General features: G+C 41.4%; 1 protein-coding gene across 4 annotated transcripts in view; it reads left to right on the top strand.

Annotated features, from left to right (window-relative positions):
- The window catches only part of MYRIP (myosin VIIA and Rab interacting protein), a 239,444-nt gene that overhangs the window by 98,889 nt on the left and 114,567 nt on the right, over positions 1-25,988 (top strand). For all 4 annotated transcript variants that reach the window (XM_086742861.1, XM_086742862.1, XM_086742864.1 and 1 more), the window contains exon 3: positions 16,173-16,394. In XM_086742861.1, the coding sequence (XP_086598987.1) occupies positions 16,173-16,394 (222 nt within the window). The remainder of the gene's footprint in view (positions 1-16,172; positions 16,395-25,988) is intronic.

Genomic DNA, 25,988 nt, shown 5'->3' with positions numbered 1-25,988 from the left:
TGTGTCCTGGGTGAGACATACTCTTGAGAGCTGAGGAAGAATTACTGGGATACATAGAGCTGTGGGAGCATCTGCACAAGAGGACTTCAGTTTATTGCTAGTTCCTTAATATCCCTCAAGTCTGGTAACCTGGCTGTGCTTCCTCTTCTATAGCTGAATTGTCTTTTCAAGGGCAGTGCTAAGTACTACGTTTCCATGGGGACAGGGTATGGAGAGTACTAGGTGGGTGAGATTCCCAACCTTCACTTGCAAGGAATATTGAATAATGTAGTTTATCTACATGTGTACACATGCATGCTTACACACATACGCAGAGTAAAGCTAAATAGCTGTGCTTGTAGTCACATTACTGTCATTACTGTGTATTACATTATAGTAATTTTGTTACTGTATATTCCTTTATATGTTCAAATATCAGTATGTTATTAAATTTGCAAAAACATTCCCATAATAAAAAGCTTCTGGATTAAGTTAAGAGCATTAACTGTGAGATATTGGAAGTATTATAACAGTGTTAAATGAAGATTGCGTCTTTGTTAAATACTGATGTTACTATAGCAATAGCATATGTTGATATCTTATAAAAGGACTACCTTAAGTATGTCTGTTTGAACAGGGAGGTGGAGGTGCTGTCTATATTTTCTTGCCCCTTTGCAGAGACTTCTCTGGTTTGTAATAAGTGCCATGATACTGCTTCCAGAAGGTGTTAATATTGTTGATATAAAAAACACTGGGGTAACATACCATGTTAAAACTCATTCTTTGAAAACAGGTTCTTTTTTCTGCCAAAACACTGTCTTGTCCACAATAGAGGTATGTGGTAAATTTAAGCTTCTAAGTCTTTGTCTTTAAAACAAACCAAACCTACATGGATATTGTGAACAATTTCTCTGCTTAAGAAAATTTATATGCTTAAATTTACTAAAAATATCAAGCTGCTGTTTCTTGTCCCATATTATGTTGATTGTTTCGAATTGCAGGGCTTGCAGTTTTTAAGCTACCTGAATTGCAGAGTGTATGTAGAATATCTTAGAACAGTGTTTACTACGTGTTAGTAGCACAGGCAGCATGAAGAGGAGTTGGACTAGGGAAGTGGACTTTAGGAGCTATGTAGACGCAGACCTGTGGAAAATACAGACCTAAGTAATGCAATTGGCAAGGAATTCACTCTGAGACCAAGTTAGTGGGAACCTCTTGCTTTGAGGCTGTTATTTATTTTCTCTTTTTTTGTCACCTTGGGCAGTATAAGCCTGATATGCTTCCTAGGACTGCATAGGAGTTTCACCTGAAACAGTCCCCTATTGCCGAGATGGCCTAGAGCATTTGGTAACATGCTCTCGTGGTTGTTGCAGGAAGTGGAGAAATACTCGGTGGATGTTGTTGTGGGAGGACACAGTGCAGACTTGGCTTTTGTGCGTTTGCCATGCTTGTGCAGAACATGGCTCTCCCAGTGTTCTGGTCCCAGCTGGATTATGGAGTGGCAGCTGCTCTCCTGGGAAGGCAATGGTCAGGACAGGCAAATTTTGAAAGCCAGCCTCATCAGGCAGAAGGCCTTCGTGTGTGAAGCGTTACTCATCTTGACTGCACGCAAGGTGTGACGAGCATCTTTGTGCTGTTTTTTCTAACAGCACACGCACAGTCCTCTGATGCTATGACTTGTCAGGCTGTGAAACCTGCTTCCTTAGCAAGCTCTGCTGTTTATTCTGCTGCCTGCTCCTGTTTGTTTTACTGCCTGTTCTGTGGGAAGGGTCAAGGAAGACTCCCTTTGTTTTCTCATGAGAAGGGAAGTAAATAATAATAACAACTCGGTAACAACACTTATTCTAGTGCAAATCTTTGTGTTGCTGGAAGCCCAACCAGGAAGCGAGAAGAATGACTCATAATGACTACTTCAGAGATTTTCAGAGCCAATGTCTGGGTTACTCTCCTGCTGTACACTAGCCAGGCTATGAATTATGTTCTGTAAGGTCAAGCCAGACGGCACTGTGAAAGGAGCACTGGGAGAAGAACTGTTTAATGTAGTAGGAGTGTTTCTATTCTTAAAGGATTTTTTTTCGAGTTGATACAGACAAAAAGTTGGATTGCTATGAAAGGTAGACTCACAGATGCCACCAATGATGCAAAGAACCTATTTCATGTAAGTGTGATGGAAGATTATGTACGTTTAAAAAATATTTTGACTAAATATTTTTGGTCTGTTTGAATTGAACAATACTTTATTCTTAAGAATGCTTGTCTGTATTTATTGTTCTTCAGGTATGACTAAAAGGGATAAAAAAGGTCATTAACTTCAGATGACCTTGTACTGAATTTCAGGACCTCACAGGAGAAACATTAAATTCTCCAGTGAGAGATGCATGGGGAGGAGCACAGAGTGTAACAAGTGGGAGGAAGGAGTGCAGATAAATGCTACAAGTGTACCAGCATTTGGCAAATACTTTGCTCTCATCTACTGATCATGAGTACACAATGAAATACTCAGAGGAAGATGAAGTTAATCACTATGGCCAGGAATTCAGTTTTCATCCCTCTAAAACTAGATGCACCAGGGAATTAACTCCATTAAACTATTTTTTTTTATTTGGTATTATTTGGAAAAGAGGTTGAAAGATAAAATTCTACTATAATTACTTAAAAAAGAGGCAAGAAACATAGACTTATTAGTTATAGCGAGATAGTAGACAGGCAGTGAGAAATATGCTTCAAGGAGAGCAAAATGGCATTTATTGAGAGGAGATGAGATAGAGGGCAATGTAGCAAATGTTTATATAACTATAAATCACTGTCAAATGTGGGAAGTGAAAAATCAGGGAAGGCACATAAGAAAGGTGGTAAAACTGTAATGATGTTTTGATAGGTTGTTAGGGTGTGTGATAGGGTAATACAACATAAAGTATTGCATGTTTGTGGTGTCACAAAATGCTAACATAAATAATAATAAAAATTTACCATTTTGTGGTCACATTGCAAGGCTATGGCATATACAGGTGAAATTATAAAGTGGATGAAAACTGTCTGGATGCGTAGGCTCAGATAGTAATGGTCAGTGGTTCAGTATGGATACAACAGTGAGAAAGGGAGAAAACTTCTTAGCTTATCACTTGCAACTGATGTCCAACACGGAAGCACACCTTTTGGCCCTTCTCAATAGATCAGTTAAACCAAGGATTTAACAGAAGGTCCTGTACCTGCAGCAGAAGTGCTTGTCCCCAATACTAGTGAAGTATTCCACCTCAGAACACCTTACCTGGCCACATAGCAGTCTCTTACTGAGAGAGGAGGGCAGATGAGAAGGAAAAGTGAGGGAAAACATATGTTAAGACCTAGATTTGTTTTCACGTGTTTCATGTGGCAGTATTAGAATGGGGGGGCAAAGGAGTCCGTACTCGCAGCACTGCTTCTTGTAAAAGATCATTTCAGGTTTCATGTGGAGATTTCCGATGTCCCCAGAGCTCTGCAAAATATCTGCTCTGTAGTGAAGACCAACTTCTCCCTTGTTGCCCACAGATTTCAAAGCCTGTCAGTTAAATGTCCACAGTCAGTGCTCCTGTGATAGCCAATATAACAAAATAAAATGGGGTTAAATACAATATCTCTTGACAATTTATGGGTTTACAAAGTGAGAAGGAGGAATTTAAAATAATATCAGTGTATTATTTATTTCATTTATCTACACTCTAACATGTCAGTCACTTCCAACTGATGATAAACACTAATTGACAGTGCTTGTGCCAGCAATAGAAAATGAAACTTCCTTTAAGAGTGACTAGCACAATGTCTGTAGAGTAACACAGCATTCATTTTGTGAAACAACTTCACCTAAGCATGAAATTGTTAACAGGTTAGGATAGACCCTGGCACAACAAGGAAGGTACTGGTCTGAGGCAAGTGAACCACAACTTATCTTGATGCCGACTGAATCTGTTCTCTCTCTAGCAAATGCAGTGCCTGATACGCATTTTTTAGACAAAAGTAAGCATGGAATATGTTGACATTTTTCTGGTTCTGTCAGCAGTGCAACTATGATCAGCACAAAGCTTCCACAGGTTGATCTTCACAACATTTATTTTATGGTATTTAATAAGTAGTATGAGGGTGTCATTGCAATTCTTTTCACATTATCAGAAGTGTTTGCAAATGTTTTTTTTTTAAAAAAAAAAAAGCCAAAAAACCCAAAATAAAAAACCAACAATGTTTCCACTGTGCTGGGTTTCTTTGTTTTTAGAAGGAGATTGTGCCCAGAATCCACAATACTTTATGCAGGTAACTGATTATTTTTCACACTGCAGTCTCAGGTTGTAGAAGGATAACTGTATTTCTTAAAGGCAGATAGTCTTTTAGTGTTAATTTATTCAGCTCTAAGGAACATCAGTTGAGGCCGATGGGGTGTGTCAGTAGGGTAATATGGAGTACATTTAGTCTTCACATTGTTGTTGCAAAGACCTGTTTAAAAAAAAAATATTGAAATAGGTTTTTATTCTTGTACCTCACTTAACATTAAATAAACATAAAAGTAAGTGATCCTAAGCTCCTAAATACTTTGCTATCCTACGAGACCTCTGACGGCATTGAAGTTGTATGCTGGTCAGCTTACCTTTCGTATGTCCACTTCTGTTACTGCTTCCTTGACAAGGTTCATACTGTTGGTAGCCATGTGGTGCGTGCTATGGACATAGTGTTCAGTCTGAATGCACAGGAGTTGCTAAATCCTTGGCATTGATTTTCAAGGGCAACAGGATGTCAGCACAGGCCTTTTGAATTAAGCAACAAAAGGGCTAGACTTTGACAACAATTGTAAAGAATGGGACAAGATCATCAGTTTGCATAGATGCTGCACCATCAGTGTTTGCTCCTACTAGTGAAAAAAGAGGGAAAGAAAAATTAAGAAGTGAGAGATGATAAGAATACCTACTAATTTTATAGAAATTAAATTTTATAGAAATGAAAAGCTGAAGAGAAAACAACCTTAAGAGACGCTACTAAGATATTCAATGAAAGAATGCAACTGCAGTTGAAATAATTAGACTGTGAAATATTCATCTTCCTGATTTTTGATACAAGTGACTTACTCGTAACTATGTATGAATCTCTTAATGCTTGAATGCTAAGGTGTCCCATCCCCCTATCTCCCCTCAAGACTTTGTGTTTTGCTTTGGATTTTTTTTTAATATTACTTTTTGGTTTCTTCCCCATCTATGGTGCACTCCCTGCTGTCTAATCCTCTTTGAAAGTCAGCTACTGCTGCTGGATTGATATCCCTCTGCACAGATGAAAGCGATGTGTGTTCCTCAAAGGGTCCCCAACATGCAAGCAGTGTGTTTGCATGTGTACTTGTGTGGCTTTTTGACAGCACCAGCAACGTGTGGAATACTGATATATGTACAGAGTATTAAATAGAGCATGAGGCACAATTATGACTGTGTTGGTAGGAGCCTAGAAAAAAAGCCGTCTTTTTAATATAATGAACCAACTTGGTGTTTGCTCTAAAGGGACATAGTACTATCCTGTGCTCTACTGGATGTAAGAGAAACAAAAGGTGTGTGTGGTGATGGTGAGATCAGGGAGTTTTGTTAGATGCCCATCTTCTCCACTCTGATGGAGAAGATTAAACTGCCTGAGAAGAAGAGGCAGCTAAAAGAAATGAGCACTGAACCCTTAGAGAGTAAATAATGATGGAGGCACATACCTGCTGGTAGAATGTGGTTCTTGCTAGATATAGCAGGGGGAAAAGATATATGACCCTGTCAGCATATAGCTTCATCACTATTTGCACTGTGCTACACTGTGCACATGGAAGGGATGAAATGATGAGCAGCTCTCCTTGGCAGCTCTGGCTAGTTAAGTCCTGGGCAGGGATTGGAGAGAGGCTGTAAACCTTCTAGTGGGTGTCTTCCCTAAATTTAGCAGCATTGCACTAACCTGGTTGGTCTGTTTCTGGAGGGTGGGGGAGTTGGGAGAAGGAGAGAGGAAGCAAGGGTGGAAGTGGGAACCACTTCTAGTAATCAGTCTGGGACCTTGAATATCAAACTGAAAACATGTGAATGGGAGAGAAATTTCAGTCACGGCCAGCCTGTGATGACTTCTTATTGTGCTAGGAGCCAAGGAGTAAGAGACTGTCAGGTTCTGTGCAGATTAAAGAAGGTTTACCGCTACCCCAGCATCTGGTGCACACCTGGCAGATCTAAGGGGAGCAGAGACAGGAATACTGTGTACGCTTTGGCCTCTGAATAGGAAAAGCCCTTTGTCCTACAACATTGTAGGAGACTGTCATAGTTCAGCCCCCATCGGGACCAGACTACACAGTCTCTCTCTCTCGCTCCCCCCACCCTCTGAGAGAACAGGGGGAGATGATACAAGGAAAACGGCTCAAGGTTTGAGATAAGGATGGGGAGAAATCCTTAAAGTTACCATCACGGGCAAAACAGACTCGACTTGGGGAAAACTATTCATTTATTTCTAAAACTAGCAGGAGAATGAGACAGGGAACAAGATAACCTCCCCCCACCCCTCCCTCTTCCCAAGCTTAATATTATCTCTACTACCCCGCCCCCCCCGCCCCGAGCGGCACAGGGTGGGAAGAGGGAATGAGGGTCGCGGTCAGGTTATCACGCGTTGTTTCATGCTGCTGCTTCATCGTCGGGGAAGGAACTCCTCACATTCCTCCCCTGCTCTGTTGTGGGGTCCCTCCCACGGGCCACAGTCCTTCGTGAAACTGCTCCGTCGTGGGTCATCTCCAGAACAGCTGCCCCAGCGGGCCCTCTGTTGGCCACAGCCTCTTTCAGGCATCTGCCTGCCCTGGCGTGGGGTCCTCCACGGGCTGCAGGTGGATCTCTGCCTCTCTGTGGGCCTCCATGGGCTGCAGGGGGACAAACTGCTCCACCATGGTCATCACCACAGGCTGCAGGAGAATCTCTGTCAGGAGCTGCATTACTCCTCCCCCTCCTTCTTCACTGACCTTGGTGTCTGCAGCTGTTCCTCAAAAGAAAAATTCTTCACAACAGGCTGGCAGATGCCTCTCAGGATCTTTTTACATCTCATTCACATCTCGTCTCCTCTCCACTTCTTGCAGCCGGGCCGGGCTGAGTTGGAACCAGTCGGCTGCCCAGTGGGAGGCCAGAGGGTGAGGCCTGCAAGGCCCACAAGGCTCGCGCCTCCTCCTCCCTGCCTCTGCTGAGCTGCTTCACATCTTCTCTTCTTTTTTTTTTTTTCTGTTTTCCCCTTTTTAAATACGTTATTGCAGAGGTGTTATCAGGGAACATTCTGCTACCAATTGGCTCGGCCTTGGCCAGCAGTGGGTCCACCCTAGGCCCGGCCAAGTCCACTAAACAAAGGGGAGCAACTTCTAGCAGTTTCCTACAGAAGCTACCACCTTAGGCCCTCCCTCACTAAACAAAACCAGAACAGGGACACTGATGGAACTTGTATTTTCAGCTGATCTCTATATCCCAAGGAAACTCCTATCCCAACACACCAGGCTTGGACTGACTGTGGGAGTGGAAAAGCATGAGGTGCAGCTCCTGGTGAAAATGGCTTCTCTGAAAGGCTAGGAACAGGGCACATCAGAACTTGTTCACCTGCTCCCCAGACTCTGTAGAAATTTGTGCTAAGCAAAATGTCTCAGTAGCTTGTACATGTGGGTGAGTATGAAGGGTGCCTGGCCAGAAGAGTGTCTGAAGGCATTCTCTTCTGTGGAGGGAAAAAGTGTCTTAGGCCTGTTAATGGTGGTCAAACTAAGACTAAAACCAGTTTTAAGACAAATTGGTGATACAGACCACTGAATCTAATCTGAGAGGTGAGATAGTGCAAACAAATGCAGAGACAACAAATGCAGAAGACTGCTCCACTAAGAAAAGCATTTCTCAGTGTATGTTGCCTGCTCACTTGTCTTGGAAGGACAAAAGGCTCCAATCCCAAGTGGATAAAAAGTAGCTTATTTTATGAAATAGATGTAACCTGAATTAAGAGCACTGGAAACAGAAGCCTTCATTTATAGTACTGAAGAAGAAAGTTTCTGTGTACCTTTGATAACTTGTCATCAAAGTGCTTCTCCTCTGTTCAGAAGGAAGTGATGTGAAGGAACTGTTTTGTTTTGTTTTGGGTTTTTTTTGGTAACTCCTAGGAACACTGTTCCTCCATTTTTCTCTATTCCCGTGCAGGCAATTAGAATAGATTTAACCTGTCCTCTCTACTGGGGAAGAGAAAAGGTGGTTAAAGTAGGAAAAATTGTATTTGTCCATCACCCAAGAAAGCAACAGAGCAAATGGGAATCTCACCAGCTGGACTTTGCCTTTAACTGGCAGGTGCTAGTCTGAAATGGAGGCAGAGGCTGCTTTTACAGCATAATTGGAGAGTCTTCCCAAAACTGGACTCTTGGACAAAACCCACTGGACACACCCTCACCTCATCTCCCACCTCCCAGAGGAGTGTGCTAACCGTCAGCGATGTCTGTGGAGTGCCTAAATGTTTCCTAAAGCAAGACTGAAGCAAGGTGTCCTGGCCTCTTGAGTGCCTTGGCTGCTTGCTTATGCTTTTGTCTTGCTCTATGCTATGTTTATAAATAACTTAATGGCAGTCTTACCAAAGATGAAGAACAATGCCTGAAGAGGCCATTCAACCTGACGTCCAAGTTGATGGTAGTGAGGATGTTAAGTCTCCTTCAAATAGAGCAGAGACCTAATCTGTTGTGTCCCAGGCAAATGTTTCAACTGCTGATCTGTTGGAGAAAAAAAGGCATGGTAGCTCTGTTTCCCAAATCACTGAGTAAATCAAGCCAACTGTCAGGTTTCCACCAGCAACCGGTCTCCTCAGTATATGGAAAACAAGTAGGTTTTCTTCGCTTTTCCGTTGCAATACAGCTGACCATGGCCTTCAGTCCTGGTGAACTGCCTTCCACTGCTGCCCCCAATGGCTTGGAGTTTGATCATCCTAGCCTTATAGATGTAGCAGTGACTTTTTTAAACCTGCTTCTCAAATACATCATAGACTTTCTTCCAGCTTTTTTTTTTAAACCTCACAGTATTATCTTACTATGGCAAGTTGCCAACATGTATATTACTGCTGACTTTGCAGTTTGAGATTATAGTTCCACCTGCCCCCAGCCCTGAATATGTAATCACAGTAATGCCTCTTGGGGGGAAGCGTATAGGGCCATCTAGGATTTGTTTCACATATTAAAGTGTAGAATAATTACAGCCATTGAGCTTTGTGAATAACAAACTGTAGCTCAGAGGAACAACAAGCATCCTTATCACACTGCCAGTTAAAAAAAAAGAGCTAACTTTCATAAAAGAAGGATTGGGGAAAAAAGCACAAAAGCTTTTCTCAAATAAGCTTGTATTTCTGTATTCAGGAGGTGCAATTATACGCAATAACCAATTATTTTAGAGAAATTTATTAGGGGAGAAGGCATTGTTCAAGCAAACATTGAAGAATTATGTTTGAACCTGCCAGCCTGTTGTTGAAGCTGAGGCTGTTGCAATCACACAGGGAAAAATGACTCAGTTGTGTTGAATCCCACCAGAACAAGCCTGTCCAGAGCACCAACAGAGTATTACCAACCAATTCAGTAGTACGGTCCTGCACCAAATACATCATATCCTACTTGCTAAAAAGTAGGAACTCAATTAGCTGTATACTGTTAAGTGACTTGAAACAATTTTATCTAGATAAGGCAATCAGGTCTTGTGGTAAAAAAAAGATTGAGAGTCATGTGCTGTGAATATTAGTTGCAAATACATTGCTTATAAGAATACAGCAGTAGAGAGGACTATATGGTCACTAAATTAAAGATGCTGTAAAGGTGTTCTGTATATCAAGGTGTTCTTTAGATCAAACAAGTTAATAATTGCCATTTCGAGTTTTACTGTTATCACTACTGTACAGCAGATAAACTGAAGCATGTAAAAAGCTGGTGACTTTGGATAAATCACTCTGTAAGTCAGTGGCAGTGAAAAGCAAGGAAACAATCCTGTAGCTTCAGTTTACTAGGTTTTGTCCTACATTTACAAGACTGAAGCAGTGTTATTTGTAGAAACAAAAGGGGCTGCCAATTCACAGAGTCCCAAGATGACTTATCAGATGAAATATTTCAGAGAGGCTGTTGCTGAGCTGTTGAGGAGCAGTCATGCAATGAGGCATCCTACGTTTCTAATCAACTCACCAGCGGCATTTCAGCAGTGTCCTCCCTTGCAGCGTGCTGTGCAGTAGCTATCTTCAGCATAACACAATACCTAACCTACCGTATCATTTGTAAACCACTACAAACCAGCAAAGCAGAATATCGTACTTCTCGCAAATTCAGTTAAAATCCTTGTCCTCTAAAATCCTCTAAATCCTTTTGTCCTCTAAAATCCTCTAAGACACTAAAAAGAAACAAACGATGACAATGAAAGCTATTTAAATTTTTAAAAAGGCAACAAAAAATGTAGTGGGTGAAGAGGTGAAGATGACTATTCACCCTTGAATATAATAGCAAAACATTATGCTAGAAAATATTCCTAACCTGGCTTTGTATGGGATTACATGCCAAGAATCTATCCCCCAGAATGTTGACTGGAATTAAGTACATAATTTTTATGCAAACTGTTGCAGATTAATTAATACAAGCCTGTGGAAAAATCTAAACAAGCATCTGTATATGTTGGAACTTACAGTTCAAGAAAACATTCTTTGACAGAATTCACCTTGGTGACAGATTTGTTTGGTATCTATTGAGTATACTTTGCTTCTTTTCTATTTATAGGCAATTGATGGAATGCAGCCACTTGAAAAAGAAAATCAAATCTATCTTAGGTTCATTCAAACGTCAGTTGTTGTCTTCTCAGCAGATCCTTATTACGATGTTACACATAACTGTAATAGCTGAGCACCATCAGTTGTCGCTTAAGTGATGTGAATAAATTCTGTCATTTGTGGTTCCCACTCTTCCATCCTTTCCCCAAAAGGGAAATCTTTTGTGCAGAGTATTTTCTTTTTGTTACTTGTTTTATTTGAACACATATGTATACCTATAAATACGTTACATACCCTCTTGGGAGAAGTGATGCTGGGGGAAGTAAGTGCATGTGAGTACACACACATTCTCCCTCTTTTCTTTGCCCCATCCCCCTCATCTGTGTTTTGTTGAGGGAGTTGCATGGGGAGGAACAGGGAATGTTTGCCATGGCCATGTGGTTTGACCTGCCTCTTAGAAAAGTCAGCTCCTGCACAAGTGACTGTCATCCTTTTGGAAGTGAGTTTCACTGCATGTGAGAATCAGTGTTGACTGCAAGCCCTTTCCTTAGACCTTTGTTGCAATCTTCTTGTGCCAAGCTGTTTGAACATCCTGAAGGTAAAGTTTGAGACTTTCAGACTCGGGATACCTTGAACTTCAACTGGTACCTCCTGAGTTCCAGTGCTACAAACTTTCTCAGTGTATTGAGACTGAAGCTCACATTAATCATCTTGCTCACCTCACAGTAATCACACAGTTGAAGTCATGTGCAAGTGAGGTTTTCTCAGTATTGCTGAGAATAAACCAGAGCCTACTTCTCCCTTTAACCATGTAGTTTTCTCAAACCAGGCAGATTCAATTGCGTAGCAGTGTTGTGCAGCACTTCAAATTAATAGGAAACTAATATTTTATTTCCAAGTAAAGAGCGTGGAGACTAGCCTTTTGGCTTCAGCTGACAAGTCTTGATGATGGTCCCTTTCGCCATTTGACTCCTGAGAGAAACTAGAGAAGCCTTTGGCAGGTAGTGCGTGAGGGCCTTAATTTGTTACAGCTGTCAGAGGGATGTGTGTTGCTTTCTTTTCTGTTCTGCCTGGCTTCCTGTAGAAATGTCATGCTTTCTCTCTGCCAGCCTATCCAACCCTATCCTATTGACTTTTTGAATCCGTTGGCCAATTTTAGTCCTATTTAACAGTGAGGCAGATGCCTTAATGATATTAAGGTTCTACCACCATAATGAATGTTGGCAACCAGACAAAGGAGACAGATGTAATTAATGCCTGTACTGATGAAAAGGCAGTGTGTTCTCAACTTTTTCTAGGTATCAGGCTTTATTAGCTCTTTTGTGAACTGCCTGTTTTTATATTGTGCAAGCATTACTGTAGTGCTTTAATAGGTGGCTTTTCTTCTGTGGTTTATCTTGCCATGATGTGTAAGAGCCTTAATGAGGCTTCAAAATGCCATTGAGCAGGCCAGTAATGAGTGTGCAGGCTGATATTACCAAATATCAGTGTTACTAATTCTTGGAGATAATAAAGCTGCATGAGGACAAAAATCTCTTCTTTTACGGCTCCTCCTGACCTCAACTCCTTAGTTTTTCTCATCTTACAGGGAGGCCAGCATCTGCTGCCTGGGGTCTCCAGTGTGAAGCAAAAATTACAGCATGTTGGGCTGCTGACACATGTTCTCCATGGCAGAAATCTTCCTTGTATCATATAGCCCTCACCTTCACCAGCTTCTCTCCTGGGACCTGGAGTTCCTGTGTGGAAGCATTGCTCTGTCTCACTCCATTACTGTGGAGCAGGATGTGTGCACTGGATGGAGGAGCGATGCGGGGAACAGCTCACTTCTGTCTGCTGTTCCCCTGGAAGGATTGTCCATGTGGTACCATGGTAGGAGGGTGGAATGGGGATAAGACAAATTACTCTAACCATCTCATTTAATCTGTAGGGTAGTTCTACCAGTGTACACCAGGAGGCTAGTTTGTCTTGCTGTCGTAGTTCAGCCCCAATCAGGACCAGACTACGCAGTCTGTCTCTCGCTGCCCCCACCCTCCGAGAGAATAGGAGGAGATGATATAAGAAAAAACAGCTCAAGGTTTGAGATAAGGACGGGGAGAAATCCTTAAAGTTACCGTCACGGGCAAAACAGACTCGACTTGGGGAAAACTATTCATTTATTTCTAAAATTAGCAGGAGAATGAGACAGGGAACAAGATAACCTCCCCCCACCCCTCCCTCTTCCCGGGCTTAACATTATCTCTACTACCTTCCCCTCCCGAGCGGCACGGGGGGGGAAAAGGGAATGGGGGTCACGGTCAGTTCATCACGCGTTGTTTTACGCCGCTGTATCATCGTCGGGGGAAGAACTTCTCGCATTCCTCCTCTGCTCCAGCGTGGGGTCCCTCCCACGGGCCACAGTCCTTCGTGAAACTGCTCCGGCGTGGGTCATCTCTTCCACGGGGTGCAGTCCCTCTAGAACAGCTGTCCCAGCGGGCCCTCCACGGGCGACAGCCTCCTTCAGGCCTCCACCTGCTCCGGCGTGGGGTCCTCCACGGGCTGCAGGTGGATCTCTGCTCCTCCGTGGACCTCCATGGGCTGCAGGGGGACAACCCGCTCCACCATGGTTGTCACCACGAGTTGCAGAGGAATCTTGGCCAGAAGCCGTATTACTCCTCCCCCTCCTTCTTCACTGACCTTGGCGTCTGCAGCCGTTCCTCACAACAGGCTGGCAGACGCCTCTCAGGATCCTTTTTACATCTTATTCACTACTCATCTCCTCTCCACTTCTTGCAGCCAGGCCGGGCCGAGTTGGGCCCAGTCGGCTGCCCAGTGGGAGGCCAGAGGGTGAGGCCTGCAAGGCCCATGAGGCTCGCGCCTCCCCCTCTCTGCCCCCGCTCAGCTGCTTCACATCTTCTCCTCCTTTTTTTCCTGTTTTCCCCTACTTAAATACGTTATCGTAGAGGCGTTATCACGGGACATTCTGCTACCAATTGGCTCGGCCTTGGCCAGCAGCGGGTCCGCCCTAGGCCCGGCCGAGTCCACTGAACAAAGGGGAGCGACTTCTAGCAGTTTCCTACAGAAGCTACCACCTTAGGCCCCCCCTCACTAACAAAACCAGAACACTTGCATAATTCAGACATTTCTACTCTTACATGATAATCTTCTACCTTTTTCACCTTTAACATTCTGTAAAAATGTGGAAAAACAAGTAAGTTTTGCCATCTGGGCAAAAATCATAATGAAAGGTTATTTACTTGAAACTCCAAAGTGTATTTACTTGGGCTTGAACAGCTGGTTTAAGATAGCCAAACCTTTGTACGGGGGACAGACAGCAGAAACATGCATTTTGAAGTTTTAAATTTATAAAAGGTGTGTATGTGGAATATGATTAAATATGATGTATGTGCAAGTTCAAAAACTATATGCTGTAGATCACTGCCCTAATTGCCTTTTAGACTTGAGGTTTAGAATTGACCTGTCAGACTTTCATAAAATAGACTGGTTTTATTTTGAGTTATGAATCTGATCAGAAATGACAAATAAGTAGCTATATAGCCCAGTAATGCAAGTCTTTTTAAATTTCCAAGCTTGGCTTGGATAATGATGCTTATAGATAATCTTGGGCAAGTTCATGAATAAGAATGCAATAAGTGCATTCTTTTTTTCCTGTAGCAAGATATTTAACATTAATTTAAGTGTAAGTTAGCACGTCATCACTCTGTCTTCCTGCAACTTAGTTGATCTCTTGGGGTACCTTTAACTTGTTTAAACTTTTGTGTTACTCTAGTCTTATAAGTGATTCTTATCAGCAATTGGAAATATTAAGGTAGCCACCACTTTTCTTCTTCTGAGAAATTGAAAGAATGAATACATGTACGTGTGTACTGTTCTATAAGCTTTTAATTAGCATATTTTTCGTTAATCCTAATTTTTTTTCCTCTGAGTATATATCCTACTGGTACGTGCAAGAAACTGTGATGAGTTTGGAGACTTGTCTACTTACACAACTCTTCCTTCTGGATATTTTTTATTACTATTATCATGGAATATATTGCCTAATTTGTAAAATATCAAAAGCCAGTAAAATGGGAGATGGCAAATTACTGAATACCACACACACACAATTTATTTTATTTTATCTTATTTTATTTTATTTTATTTTATTTATAAATGAGCTCTTCTGCTGGAATACAGTAAACGTTAGAAGATTTGCAAACACCTTCACGAACAGTTGGCTCAATATTAGTCCTAACTAGTAAAACACCCAAATCTCTCTGAAAGGAAGTATGTGTTTAATCTTCCTTGACAAGTAGGAGCTATTATGAATAATATGACTCGATGGGTCAAAACAAAGCAAACCTAGCACTTTTGAAAACAATTTTAATTTTTTTTTTATTACTGGGTGCTAAACCTTTTGACTTTCATAGACTGATTTTTGATGTGTAAAGTGTTCTGAAAGCAGCCTTGAATTAGAATCATAGAATCATAGAATCATAGAATGGTTAGGGTTGGAAGGGACCTTCAAAAGTCATCTAGTCCAACCTCCCTGCAAGGAGCAGGGACATCCCCAATTAGATTAGGTTGCCCAGAGCCTCATCCAGCCTGGCCTTGAATGTTTCCAGGGGTGGGGCATCCACCACCTCTCTGGGCAACCTGTTCCAATGTTCCACCACCCCCATTGTAAAAATTTTTTTCCTAATATCCAGTCTGAATCTAGCCCCCTCTATTTTAAAACCATTTCTCCTTGTCCTATTGCAACAGGCCCTACTGAACAGCCTCTCCCCATCTTTCCTGTAGGCCCCCTTGAGGGTACTGGAAGACCGCTATCAGGTCTTCCCGGAGCCTCCTCTTCTCCAGGCTGAACAGCCCTAACTCTCTCAGCCTGTCCTCATAAGAGAGGTGCTCCAGCCCTTTTATCATCTTTGTGGCCCTCCTCTGGACCTTCTCCAACTGGTCCATGTCCTTCTTGTGTTGGGGGCTCCAGAACTGGACACAGTACTCCAGGTGGGGTCTCACCACGGCAGAGTAGAGGGGGACAATCACCTCCCTTGACCTGCTGGCTACGCTTCTCTTGATGCGACCCGGGATGCGGTTGGCATCTCAAATAACACTATGGCTTGAATTTGAATTCTCAAATAACACTATGGCTTTGCACAGCTGGAACACCTGGAGCAGTGGCCTGGCTCTCATAAGGGTTGTCTCACTGGATCTGAGTGAAGGGAAATTGTTTGCCCTGGCTTACGACTCAGAGAGTTCAAATGCATCAGCCATGAGTGACTCCAGGGAGTATAGGAGTTTTTGCTTCCCATTTCTGTATTTAGAATGTGCACTTCTAGCATTTGCTTCACACCTGCAGAAGTTATTTGAAGAATGTAACATGAAGATGTGGGAAGAGGAGAAAGGCAAAGAGATTTCCCATTGAAATTTTGGTTATATTTTTGTTCTTTTGCTTTTCGTTCCAGTGAAATGAAGCAGAAGTTGGATGAAGAGGGTAACAAGTGCAACATCCTTTCCAAGCAGCAGAAGTTCAACGAGCACTGCTGTATTCGCTGCTGTTCCCCTTTCACGTTTCTTATCAACAGCAAGCGCCAATGCCAAGACTGCAAGTACAACATCTGCAAGAGCTGCAGTTCTTACCAGAAGAAGGAGAAGGCTTGGATTTGCAGTGTCTGCCAGCAAGCAAGGTAGGGGCCTATTGTTCAGCAACCTGTATAAAGCAGCTGTGGCCTGACCTGAACTTTTCCCTGTATTTGTCAGTAGTTAACACTGGCAGGGTAGGACACAAAAGTACCTGTTTGTGTAGGGGTTGATTTGTTCCTGAGGTGTGATGTGCCTGTTTTTTTTTTGTAGAGGTTAATTTGTTCCGAGAGTGTTTGGTTACCTGTCACATTTTCCAGGCTTGTATAGCTGGACTGGTGAATCAGCAAGCAGTAATTGGACTTAGCTTGAGCAGGGCTGGGATCTCCTGAAATGCCTGGGTTACTAATGGAACCTGAGCGCAGATGGTGGTAAGGCAGTTAATCATTTTGCAGCAAATCCCACTGATGAGTGGGGAGTGGAAGGAAGAATATTAGTGAATAGACCATCCAGCTGTGACTGTGTTTTGGAGTGCTTTTCTAAATGTCAGCTTATTGGTGGGGATGCTTTGAGCTTACTTTGGCAAATAAAAAGACAAAATAGCAGTGCAACCTGTTATAATTCTTAACATCTGTTAAGAAATTGCTGCCAGGCTTCCATTTGCAGAAGATATTAGGGATTTACTATCTCACCCTTCTGAGGCTAGCAGAGCCACAACATTTAAAGATAGCACCAGAAAAACAAAGCAAGTTCAAACAAACGCATAACAGCAGCAAAGGGCCCATTCTTTGGACAGTGACTGTGATAGTCCTTGTCTGCATTGCACGCCAGATGCCAAGTCTGGTGATGTAGCACTGACCAAGGCCTTTTTTACTCAGACAAGCAGTGTGAATGAAAACTCAATTTCTCATAGTTTAATTTTGAACATTGGTGACTAAAGCAGCTGAGCAAATGTGACAAAGATGGCTGCTTATTCTTTATCTTTCCCTTTAGTGGGGAAAACAGGATGAAGACAAGAGCTGAGTCCCTTTCCAGTGCTGTATGATATTCCTGTGCTCACCAGACTCATTGCTCCCACTTGTTTCCCATCAACACCCACTTGAAATTTAAGCTTTCACATAGTATGTGTGAATGAAGTGTGTCCCCTTTGACACACAACCTTAAAATCATAGAGATCCCAGGTAGATGACACTGTGTTTCCAAATGCCAGATTTTGAACGTGAAGGAGGTCGTATTCTCCAGGGCACCTGCTCCTTCTCTGCCTTTTACCTTGGAAAACCTGTGCACACATCTGCTTTCCCCCAGTAAGGAGGCAAAAGAATGACAACAGTATCTTTTCCAGTAACACAGAGAGCTGTAGACCCACTGTTTGTTTCTACTTTAGTCATTCAGCAGTTTCATATTACACCTCTTTCTTCCACCTCTCCTGAGTTCACCCATATGGGCAGCTGAACAGTCAGCCAGGTTTGTGGATGCTGATAACTGCACTTCAAATATTTTTTGCTGACCCTACCAAAAAAAAGTCTCAGAAGAATTTAATTTCAGAAGAAAAATCTGTAGCTATATTATAAAAATGCTATTTCTGACCCTTGAAGTCAGTGCTTTTCCCACAATCCTATGCAGCCCTCAGAGTGACCCATCTGTAACTCAGTTATAAACATTTTCTTTATTTATGAGACCTGAGACACAGCTTGAGTTATTTTTCAGTGAATAAATTAACTAACACTGCTTCTAATCATTTTATGATCTAGTTTATTGATTGGACTGTGTGACTTAGAAATCCCTGTAGGGGAAGCAGGGGCTGGCATTCCTCAGGGGCTGCTGAGGTGTTCTGGTTTCGTAGGGGTGTGTGTTTTTTTTGTTTTTAACTAAATCGGTCAGTATTTCTTCCAGGAAAAAAACACAGGGGAAAACATCCCAGTCCGTCGTGAGTCCTGTCCCTTTGTCTATGACTTATCCCCCAGATGGAGCATGGACTGTGCTCTCCTACCCCTCCTCAGCTCCCCTTCTTATGTCTTTTATTTTTTTCCTTTAGTAATGTACCACAAGTATTGGAGGCGGTTCTCTATTTAGCTGCTGCTTGTCTGCACGTCTTACTGCACAATAGATAGTGAGCTAGAAATATCTCAGGGAAGACTGCGTTTTCAAGTTGTTCTCCTTTTTTTTCTCCCCTTCTCTATGTGTTTTTGCTTAATTCTACAAGAGTTAATGATGTCATTCTCTGCTGTACAGAAAGGGTTTGCTCAAACTGGAAAAGTACAAACATACAGTTCAGACTTCCTATAATGATGTTTTGCTCTTCCACTCTGCTCTAAAGCAATGCTCAAATAATTCTGAGATTTATTTCTAGTAAGTATTTAGAATGCATCATATGACATCAGTTCTCTGATGTCAGAAGAAGTTTCTTGCTGTATAAAAGGCTATAAAGCATTCTCAGCATATTTTTTTGCAAAGATGGTTCACCTTATACATTATAGCTTGAGATTCTAATTAGGTGAATTACTTGGAAGATACCTTTTGTTTATATGCACATGTGAAAATTCAGAAAAGTTCTTGTATGATGTGGGAATCAGAACCAATGACTTGGGAATGGTTAAAATTTTTTTTGAAAGCAATACATAGCATAAACATCACTTGGGTTCGATGGGGGATTTAAAACCCTTCTGTGAGCTGTACCTTTTTCTTTAGACTATCTTGTTTCCCATTACCTTCCTTCAAAAGAATGGCAAAAACTTTTGCAGGCTCCTGCACTGAGGTGATCTTGACACTGAAGAAAATCTGTCATGTTGAGTTAGTCTCTCAAGGCATGACCTTAGTGGAGATATCTACTCTGTGAAAGTTGGTTTTCATCTTCCAAGACAGAGATCTACCTTAACGTTTAGCACAAAGCAAATACACAGGTCAGCATGTATTGAAATGTAGAACGTTTGTAGAAAATTGGGCCAAAAAGTTAGTCTCTCCTTCTTCCAAAGGCAATAAACTCATCAATAAGCCAATGAAAATTTTGGTGTTTGTACTCCTTTAAAGCATGTCTCCTGTTACAATGCATCTTTTAAAAGTTACAAGATTCAGCTCAGTATAGATTCTCAATGCTCAGCAATGTCTGTATAGATCTTGTGAGGAACTGGAAAGGCTTTCTTCAGTTTCCCAGTTTTCCAGATTTAGCACATATTCTCCTCTGGATGCAGTTATTAATGTTCTAGGGTTTTTTCCACTCACATGCTTAATTTCTAAGTATGCTATGATAAAGTTATATATTATTAATTTCAAGTTTGTAATTTGTATATAGTACATTTCTGTTTCTTACAAAGTTTTGTACAATGTCTCCTTGTTAGACACCAATAAGACAATGTGTTTGGGCAACTTACTGAGGTCTGTACCTCTTAAGTCCTCTTAACTAAGTAGATTCCAGGCACATTTTCTTTGCCCCCTGGATAAACACTTTTGATGCAAGACAGGGGGGTTCTTTGCTCGTATATTAGAAATAGGACATGCTTTCAATTTGTTTGAGACCACTTTTCCAACTGCCAAGAAGCCACATCCCAGAACACTCTACTAGTGATACTTTGCTTTCCAGTTTAACACTTGTCCTAAAAAAAAGCTAGTGTAAGCCATATTTTTGCAGGTTTTCTAAACCAATCATGTTTTACTTCTGGACTGTAGGAGGGGTGTATACAGACCCATCCAAAATAAGGCACACAGACATCTGGCTGTCCAGCTCAGCTTCTCATGACTACTGTGCATTAATCCTCCCGCGTTCTCGGTTCCCTTCTTCTGGTCATACCATCTGCATGTCAAAAGATCTCTGCCTCTGTTGTGAGTGGGAGCATGGACACCTAATCCTTTCATTCCTTCACATCCATCTTCTGTGTGATTCTCTCACTTGTTCTCAAAACACTTGCTCAGATGGTGAGAGTTCATCATCTAGGGGCCTCTTGCTTGGCTCCCTTGAGACAGATTGTGAGTAAGGGGGCATCACGCCGTCTGTAGGAAGTCATTATTCTGCTTCATAAGAGCTGCATTGTTGTTGTTGGTCCTTTGCCATTGACAGTTATTAAGAGACAGAGACCCAGACACAGCTCCTTTTCTTCTTAATTATGTCAACTAGTGAAAACCACAGCCATGTTGCATACACTCAGACTTTGTGCAGTCAAAGTAGTGTTCAAAGTGGCTCAAAACGGGTCCCAAAAATTGTCGCACTGGTTGTTCGCACCACAGATTTATTTGAATGTTTAAAAGAACTGCTCCTTTTTTTTTTGTTTTCATAGTCCCAATTTGAGTGCTGCTTTAAAGAAAAAAAGAAAGCAAGGGAGTGTTATTTATCTTCGTAGACTCAATCCAGAGTTATTTTTGAATGTTTTTTACATTTTTCTTTTGAGTTTATTGTGGTGCCCGGTTGAAAGGTAAGGTTCTAACTAGACTCTAACAATTTGCATCAGTAGCAAATGTAAATGTTTTACTGGAACCTGAAAATTAATTAGAATTAGATTCATTAGAGATGCATTAGGTTCTTTTTAATGTACATCACAGTGAGACTTGAGGAAAATTTGTTAAGGTCTACTCTACCTGCAGTGCCCAGTACATTTGTCACTGACTAGCATGTGCTGGAATTAATGCCAATATGAAAATGGAGTAATGCTTCTGATTACGTGAAAATTGCAAAAGAAAATAAAAATTTAGGCTCAGTGGGCAGATGGAACGCCCTTTAAATATATTGGAGCTTTGCCAACCCCAGGAACAATCCTGAGTTAAATCTTTATATTTCAGATGGTTTTTCTTGGAGGGCCTATTCACTGTAATGTGCTTTAATGTCAGCAGAATGGAGTGTATTTTTGTGAAAATTTTTGTGTAAATTTGCTGGTAGATGTGATTTTAGCCTGACAAAGGATACACTTCTGCTTAGCTGATGCAGATTTTAGTGTAAAACTCTTTACAGTCTCTACGAGGAGGAAAAAAAAAACAACACTAACATTTGGCGAAACCGTGGGATTGTACTTGAGAAAAAGAAGCACTCCTAGTTGATAACTGAACCTTGTATTTGTTTGTTGATGCATTTCACTGTAACAAAACAGTTGGTTTCAGGACTTAGTTGTGGAAAGCTAATGAAGATACAATGCTGCTTAGCAATCTTGTTTTGCTTTCACGCAGGCTAAACCATCTGGTAAAAGGAAGCTGAAATATCTTTGAGGTAGACTGCCTTAGCCACAGTTTGGAGCTTTGTGTATACTTTTGTGAGAGCTGCAGATTTCTGCAGTCTGAGGTCCTTGTCTGACATTAGAGAGAACTTCTACAGAACTTGGAAGCTGCGACTTTGTCATGTAAATGCCAGGAAATTTGTTTTTCCCTCTGCGACAGAATTGGATAGGAATATTCACTTGCTGTGTGGCATAGCAGAAAAGATAGTTTTAGCTCTGCCATGTGCATGTTGTCTTCACTGGACTTGTGTGGGTCTTGTTTTGCTTTTAAAAAGTCCTCTTAATTATGCCATTCATATTGTACTTCAGGGATTTACAAATTTTAAGTAAATAGCAGTGAAAATTATTTCCCTCTGCTGTATGTACTTGCAGAAATTGATGCAATTCCTTCCAAAAATGCCTGCTGCTCTACTCTATTTTTCTTCCTCCTCCTTCTCCCACTATGATCTCTCTGTTTTGTATCTTGTCTCTTGATTTCCTTCTCCTTACCATGCTTTAGCATACCAGTGAATCACAGACACCGTATTGTTTTGCTTACAGTACCCATGAAGAGCAAGGTCAATGGCTTGGATTTTGCACAAAAGCCAGGAACAGTCTTTGGTTTGTTCAGTTTTTCCCTGGCTGGAGGAGGAGAGAGAGAGATGTTCAAACTGGTTGCTTTGGCAGGTTGATCTCTGCTGGATTTTTTTGCGATCATGATCTGTCTTAATTATTTCTGAAGTATGCACTGTGAAGAATTTCAGTTCTGCTAGACAGAATAAAGCTGTACTTGCATAACACACAGCAGACTGCAATGCTGTGCTCAACTTTAAGAAAAGTATCTAAAAATGGAATTGAAGAGGAGAGTAGGAAAGAGAGGTCTATTAAAATGGCTAAATACAAGTGCTAATTAGGTGATCTTTTCTAGCTTTATGTAGCCTCGGAAGTGAGCGTGTGTCTGAGTGCCTTGAGGACTAATCTGTGTTTTAGGAGCTCTGGATTCCAGTTTTAGCTGTTCACCTGATTGTCGAGTGACCTTGAGGACGTTTCCGTGTCTCAGGTTTCCCCACGCGCAGAACGGATTTAGTGATGCTGAGCTCTTGGAGGTCAGTGGTTGAAAAGTTAAATGCTATAGCTGTAAAGTGCCAAGTATTATTAATGTAGTGTTATTATAGAAGTTTTGCTGCAGTCAGCATGGTTAAAACCTTTGCTTTGTGTGTTGCAGTAGCACAGAAAAGTAAATACATGGATTCTTGTAGGGAATGAAAGAGGACGGAATATCATAACTTTATTGTCAATGTTAATATGTAAATACTTGCCTGTGTTTGGCCCCACCTACTTTCGACAAGTCGTAGTAAGAGAAGTTATCAAACATTTTCCCTAGTAGGAATAAATATTATGTAAATACTGTGCAAAAATATTGGGACTGCTGAACTGGAAGGAGGGGAATATGAAAGGATGTAACACAGTTTTTCCACATAATAAGCAGCATACAAATTATAGATTGGATTCATTTAGTCTTTGAGTTTTGCAAAAGCTGAGGGACAAATTGAAAGCTAATAAAAAATACACAGGATTCTTCAAGTGTAGACACTTAAGTGGCACATGAGATCATCACCCCTTATGGTAGCTGAGACAGGAAATCTTAATTATTGGGCAGAGTTTAGGGAAGAATTTCTTTTGCATCAATTCTGTAACTGGGTCTTGACGTGCTCTGCACCCTGTCACTGACTACTGTTGCAGGAGCAGACTCATAGGGCTGTGGACCATCAAAGCTCCTGTGTTGGTTGGTGGCAGTCAGGGAAGATGTAGGGTTGGTGGTGGTCAAACAAGAGTGAACAAGAGATGGCAATATCTAATTAGAGAGCTCAAATTTATGAATATGTGAAGTGGTAAAAGATTGCAAGCCAAGTTTTTCCTCCGAGAATAAGGACCAAAAAAAGGTCTATCATTTGAAAAACCAGTCTGACATTCTGACTCCTGGGTGGTTGACTCAATAATGCTTCATTTTTCAGTATAATGTCAAATTTATGCATCCCTTATTAATACAGCAATTCTGCCTAGAGCAAGTTCCACTCCAACTAATTCTTGATATCGGTAGTATTACTATTTTTCTTTTTAGAATGTATCAGTTGTCTAATCTGCTGGTTTTTTTCCTGAAGAAGAAAGTGATTCTTTCCTTTTGCGTTGCCTTGCCAATGATATGATGTTTTCACATGCGAGCAAGTTGAGAAAGTTGTTCCTGGACCTGCACAGTCTAAGTAGGGGGATCATTCCTGTGTGTTGTGATGGAGTTTTCTTGGTTGACAGAGGGGATGAGGTTTACCTTTTTGACAACGCCTCTCCTCCAGAAGGCTTATGAGTAAACTGAGGCAGCCATCAGGACTGATGTTTATAATAAACTCAACATGGCTGAGCAGTTTTGGAATCAAATGAACCCCTCTCGTCCTCTCTCTCTAGCTGGTGCTGCTGCCTGCTTTTGGGTGACCCTTATGGTGTTTCTCTGTTCCCCTGTAGAAGGTCACAAGCTAGCTCTTTTTGGTTTTCTGAGAAGGGAGAGCATTTTGGCTCTGTTCTGTGTTAACACTAGCTGAAATGCAAGACACGGTGCTTGATCAGAGCAGGACCTTTTCCATCAGACTGAACTGTAACATTCAGGAGACGTTTGCTGCTCAGACATTTCAGCCCCCGCTGTCTCCCTTCCAAGCTCATGCAGCAGCATTGAACTTACCTGCTTGCCTTGAAACGTGCTGGGACATCCCTCAGCTCTGGTGAGCATCAACCTTTGCACGTCCTCTTCATGTCCTCTGTCAGTTGCCTGACAGAGGCTGGTTTTTGGTTCATATTTTTCCCTTGCGGGTTGGATTTCTAAAATCCTCTTAGCATAAAGTTGTTTGGGAAATGTTTTTCAAAATATGTTGATCTAAAAAAGCTGTTAAACTTTTTTTATTTTAAACAATATTGAATTAGTACCCATGAAAGTCTCCTTAGAAAAAAAGTGAAATTTTAAAACCAAATCTACTAATTTTTATTTTGAATAGAAAAAACTTGTGTAAGCAGAGTTTTCCACAACTTCTCATCTGGATCAGATGTTTGATTTTTTGGGGTCAAGTCAGAGTGTCTTTGTATATCGTTCCAATAGAATGTCTTTTTCTCAGCTATTAAATGACAACTATACTGCATTATTTTTTAAGAGGGGAAAATCACATTTAACTTGTTAAGTCTTGGTGTGCCCTATTACTTTTTTCCCCAACATAAAATGCGTGAAATAAAGAAAGAAGTCATGCTGGGGTTAACATTCTTAACATAGCCTTTAAACACAGCTGAGTGCACTTTCGCACAGACATGCCATTAAACATTTTAAAATTATCAATTATGAAAGATTGCTAATTGGCTTGATATATGTTTGTTTCAGCATTTGCTGAATATTCAGGTTCTCTCCTGCTGTATTTGTGCAGTCATCAAGCTTTGACAAAGTACAGAACTCAGTCACTTGCTCCAGCTGACGCTGACATTGCTACGTCCACGCGTGAAGTCAGCCTCTGGCCTGTGCTCTGCCAGTCCCGGAGCGACACGCCATGTGCACGCTCTTTGCTTTTTCTAATTGGGAAGTCTGACCTTGAAGGTGCTGGGATCTTAATGTTTGATGGGGCCTGCTGTGAATTTGTGGAACTGGGCATCAAGAGGGGAGGTCTGTGCAGTGAAGGAAGAGTCTTGTCCCACCTAAGCAGCACAAAGGTTTAGCTCCCATACAGTCCTGACAAGGAGAGAAGAATATTTATACCTGTATTGTATGCCACTCTGTCTCTGTCATTATAAGCTGTGTATAAAGACTATTTCCACAGTGCACAAGTAATTCAGATTTTTTTTTTTGCCAAATGGTATTATTTTTGTCCCACTTCCTATGGATCAAAGACCTCCTCAGTGCTTTTTGCTCCAAAAGATTTATCCTGTTAACTGTGAACAGCTGTCCAATTATGTGTGGGTACCCTTAGAAGCATTATAAATGCTATGGTTAGCACAGGGGTTTTTTTTCTTGGTGATAAAATTGGAAACCCTCCAGATTTGTAGCCGCTAGCTGTGAATGGCAATAACAAATCTGTCTTTCCTCTAGCTAAGGCACTTTACAATCAGAAATAGTACCCTCTTAAAAGGTTCTTGTGTTACCAAAGAAGTTAAAGTGAGAATTTAATTTATTGTTATTAAAAAGCTTAACCACATCAATAAATAAGTTCCTCTATGCTCTTATTCTTCAGACCCACCTCTCACGTGAAATAGATAGTGAAGCACTTACTGCTTAGCATCTTCAGTAAGAACCTGTGAGATTGTGTATTTACGTTTTCCATCATCCTGTTTCTGTGGCTTGGGGAAAAGGAAGATGGAAAAAGCAATTGCCCTGTCTTTCTGCCAAAGACATTGTTTTCAAAATTTCTGTGCAGAATTAAGTATACGGCTTTCTTGTACTTTTTGTAGAGCGTATCTTTTCTGCACCTAGGTTTTTGTGAAGTCTTACTCCAAATAAGCACT

The sequence above is a fragment of the Chlamydotis macqueenii genome, chromosome 2 (assembly GCF_036417535.1).
Source record: "Chlamydotis macqueenii isolate bChlMac1 chromosome 2, bChlMac1.mat, whole genome shotgun sequence".
Lineage (NCBI taxonomy): Eukaryota > Metazoa > Chordata > Aves > Otidiformes > Otididae > Chlamydotis > Chlamydotis macqueenii.
Note: the sequence above shows the minus strand (reverse complement) of the source record. Positions and strands in the feature narration are given on the sequence as shown.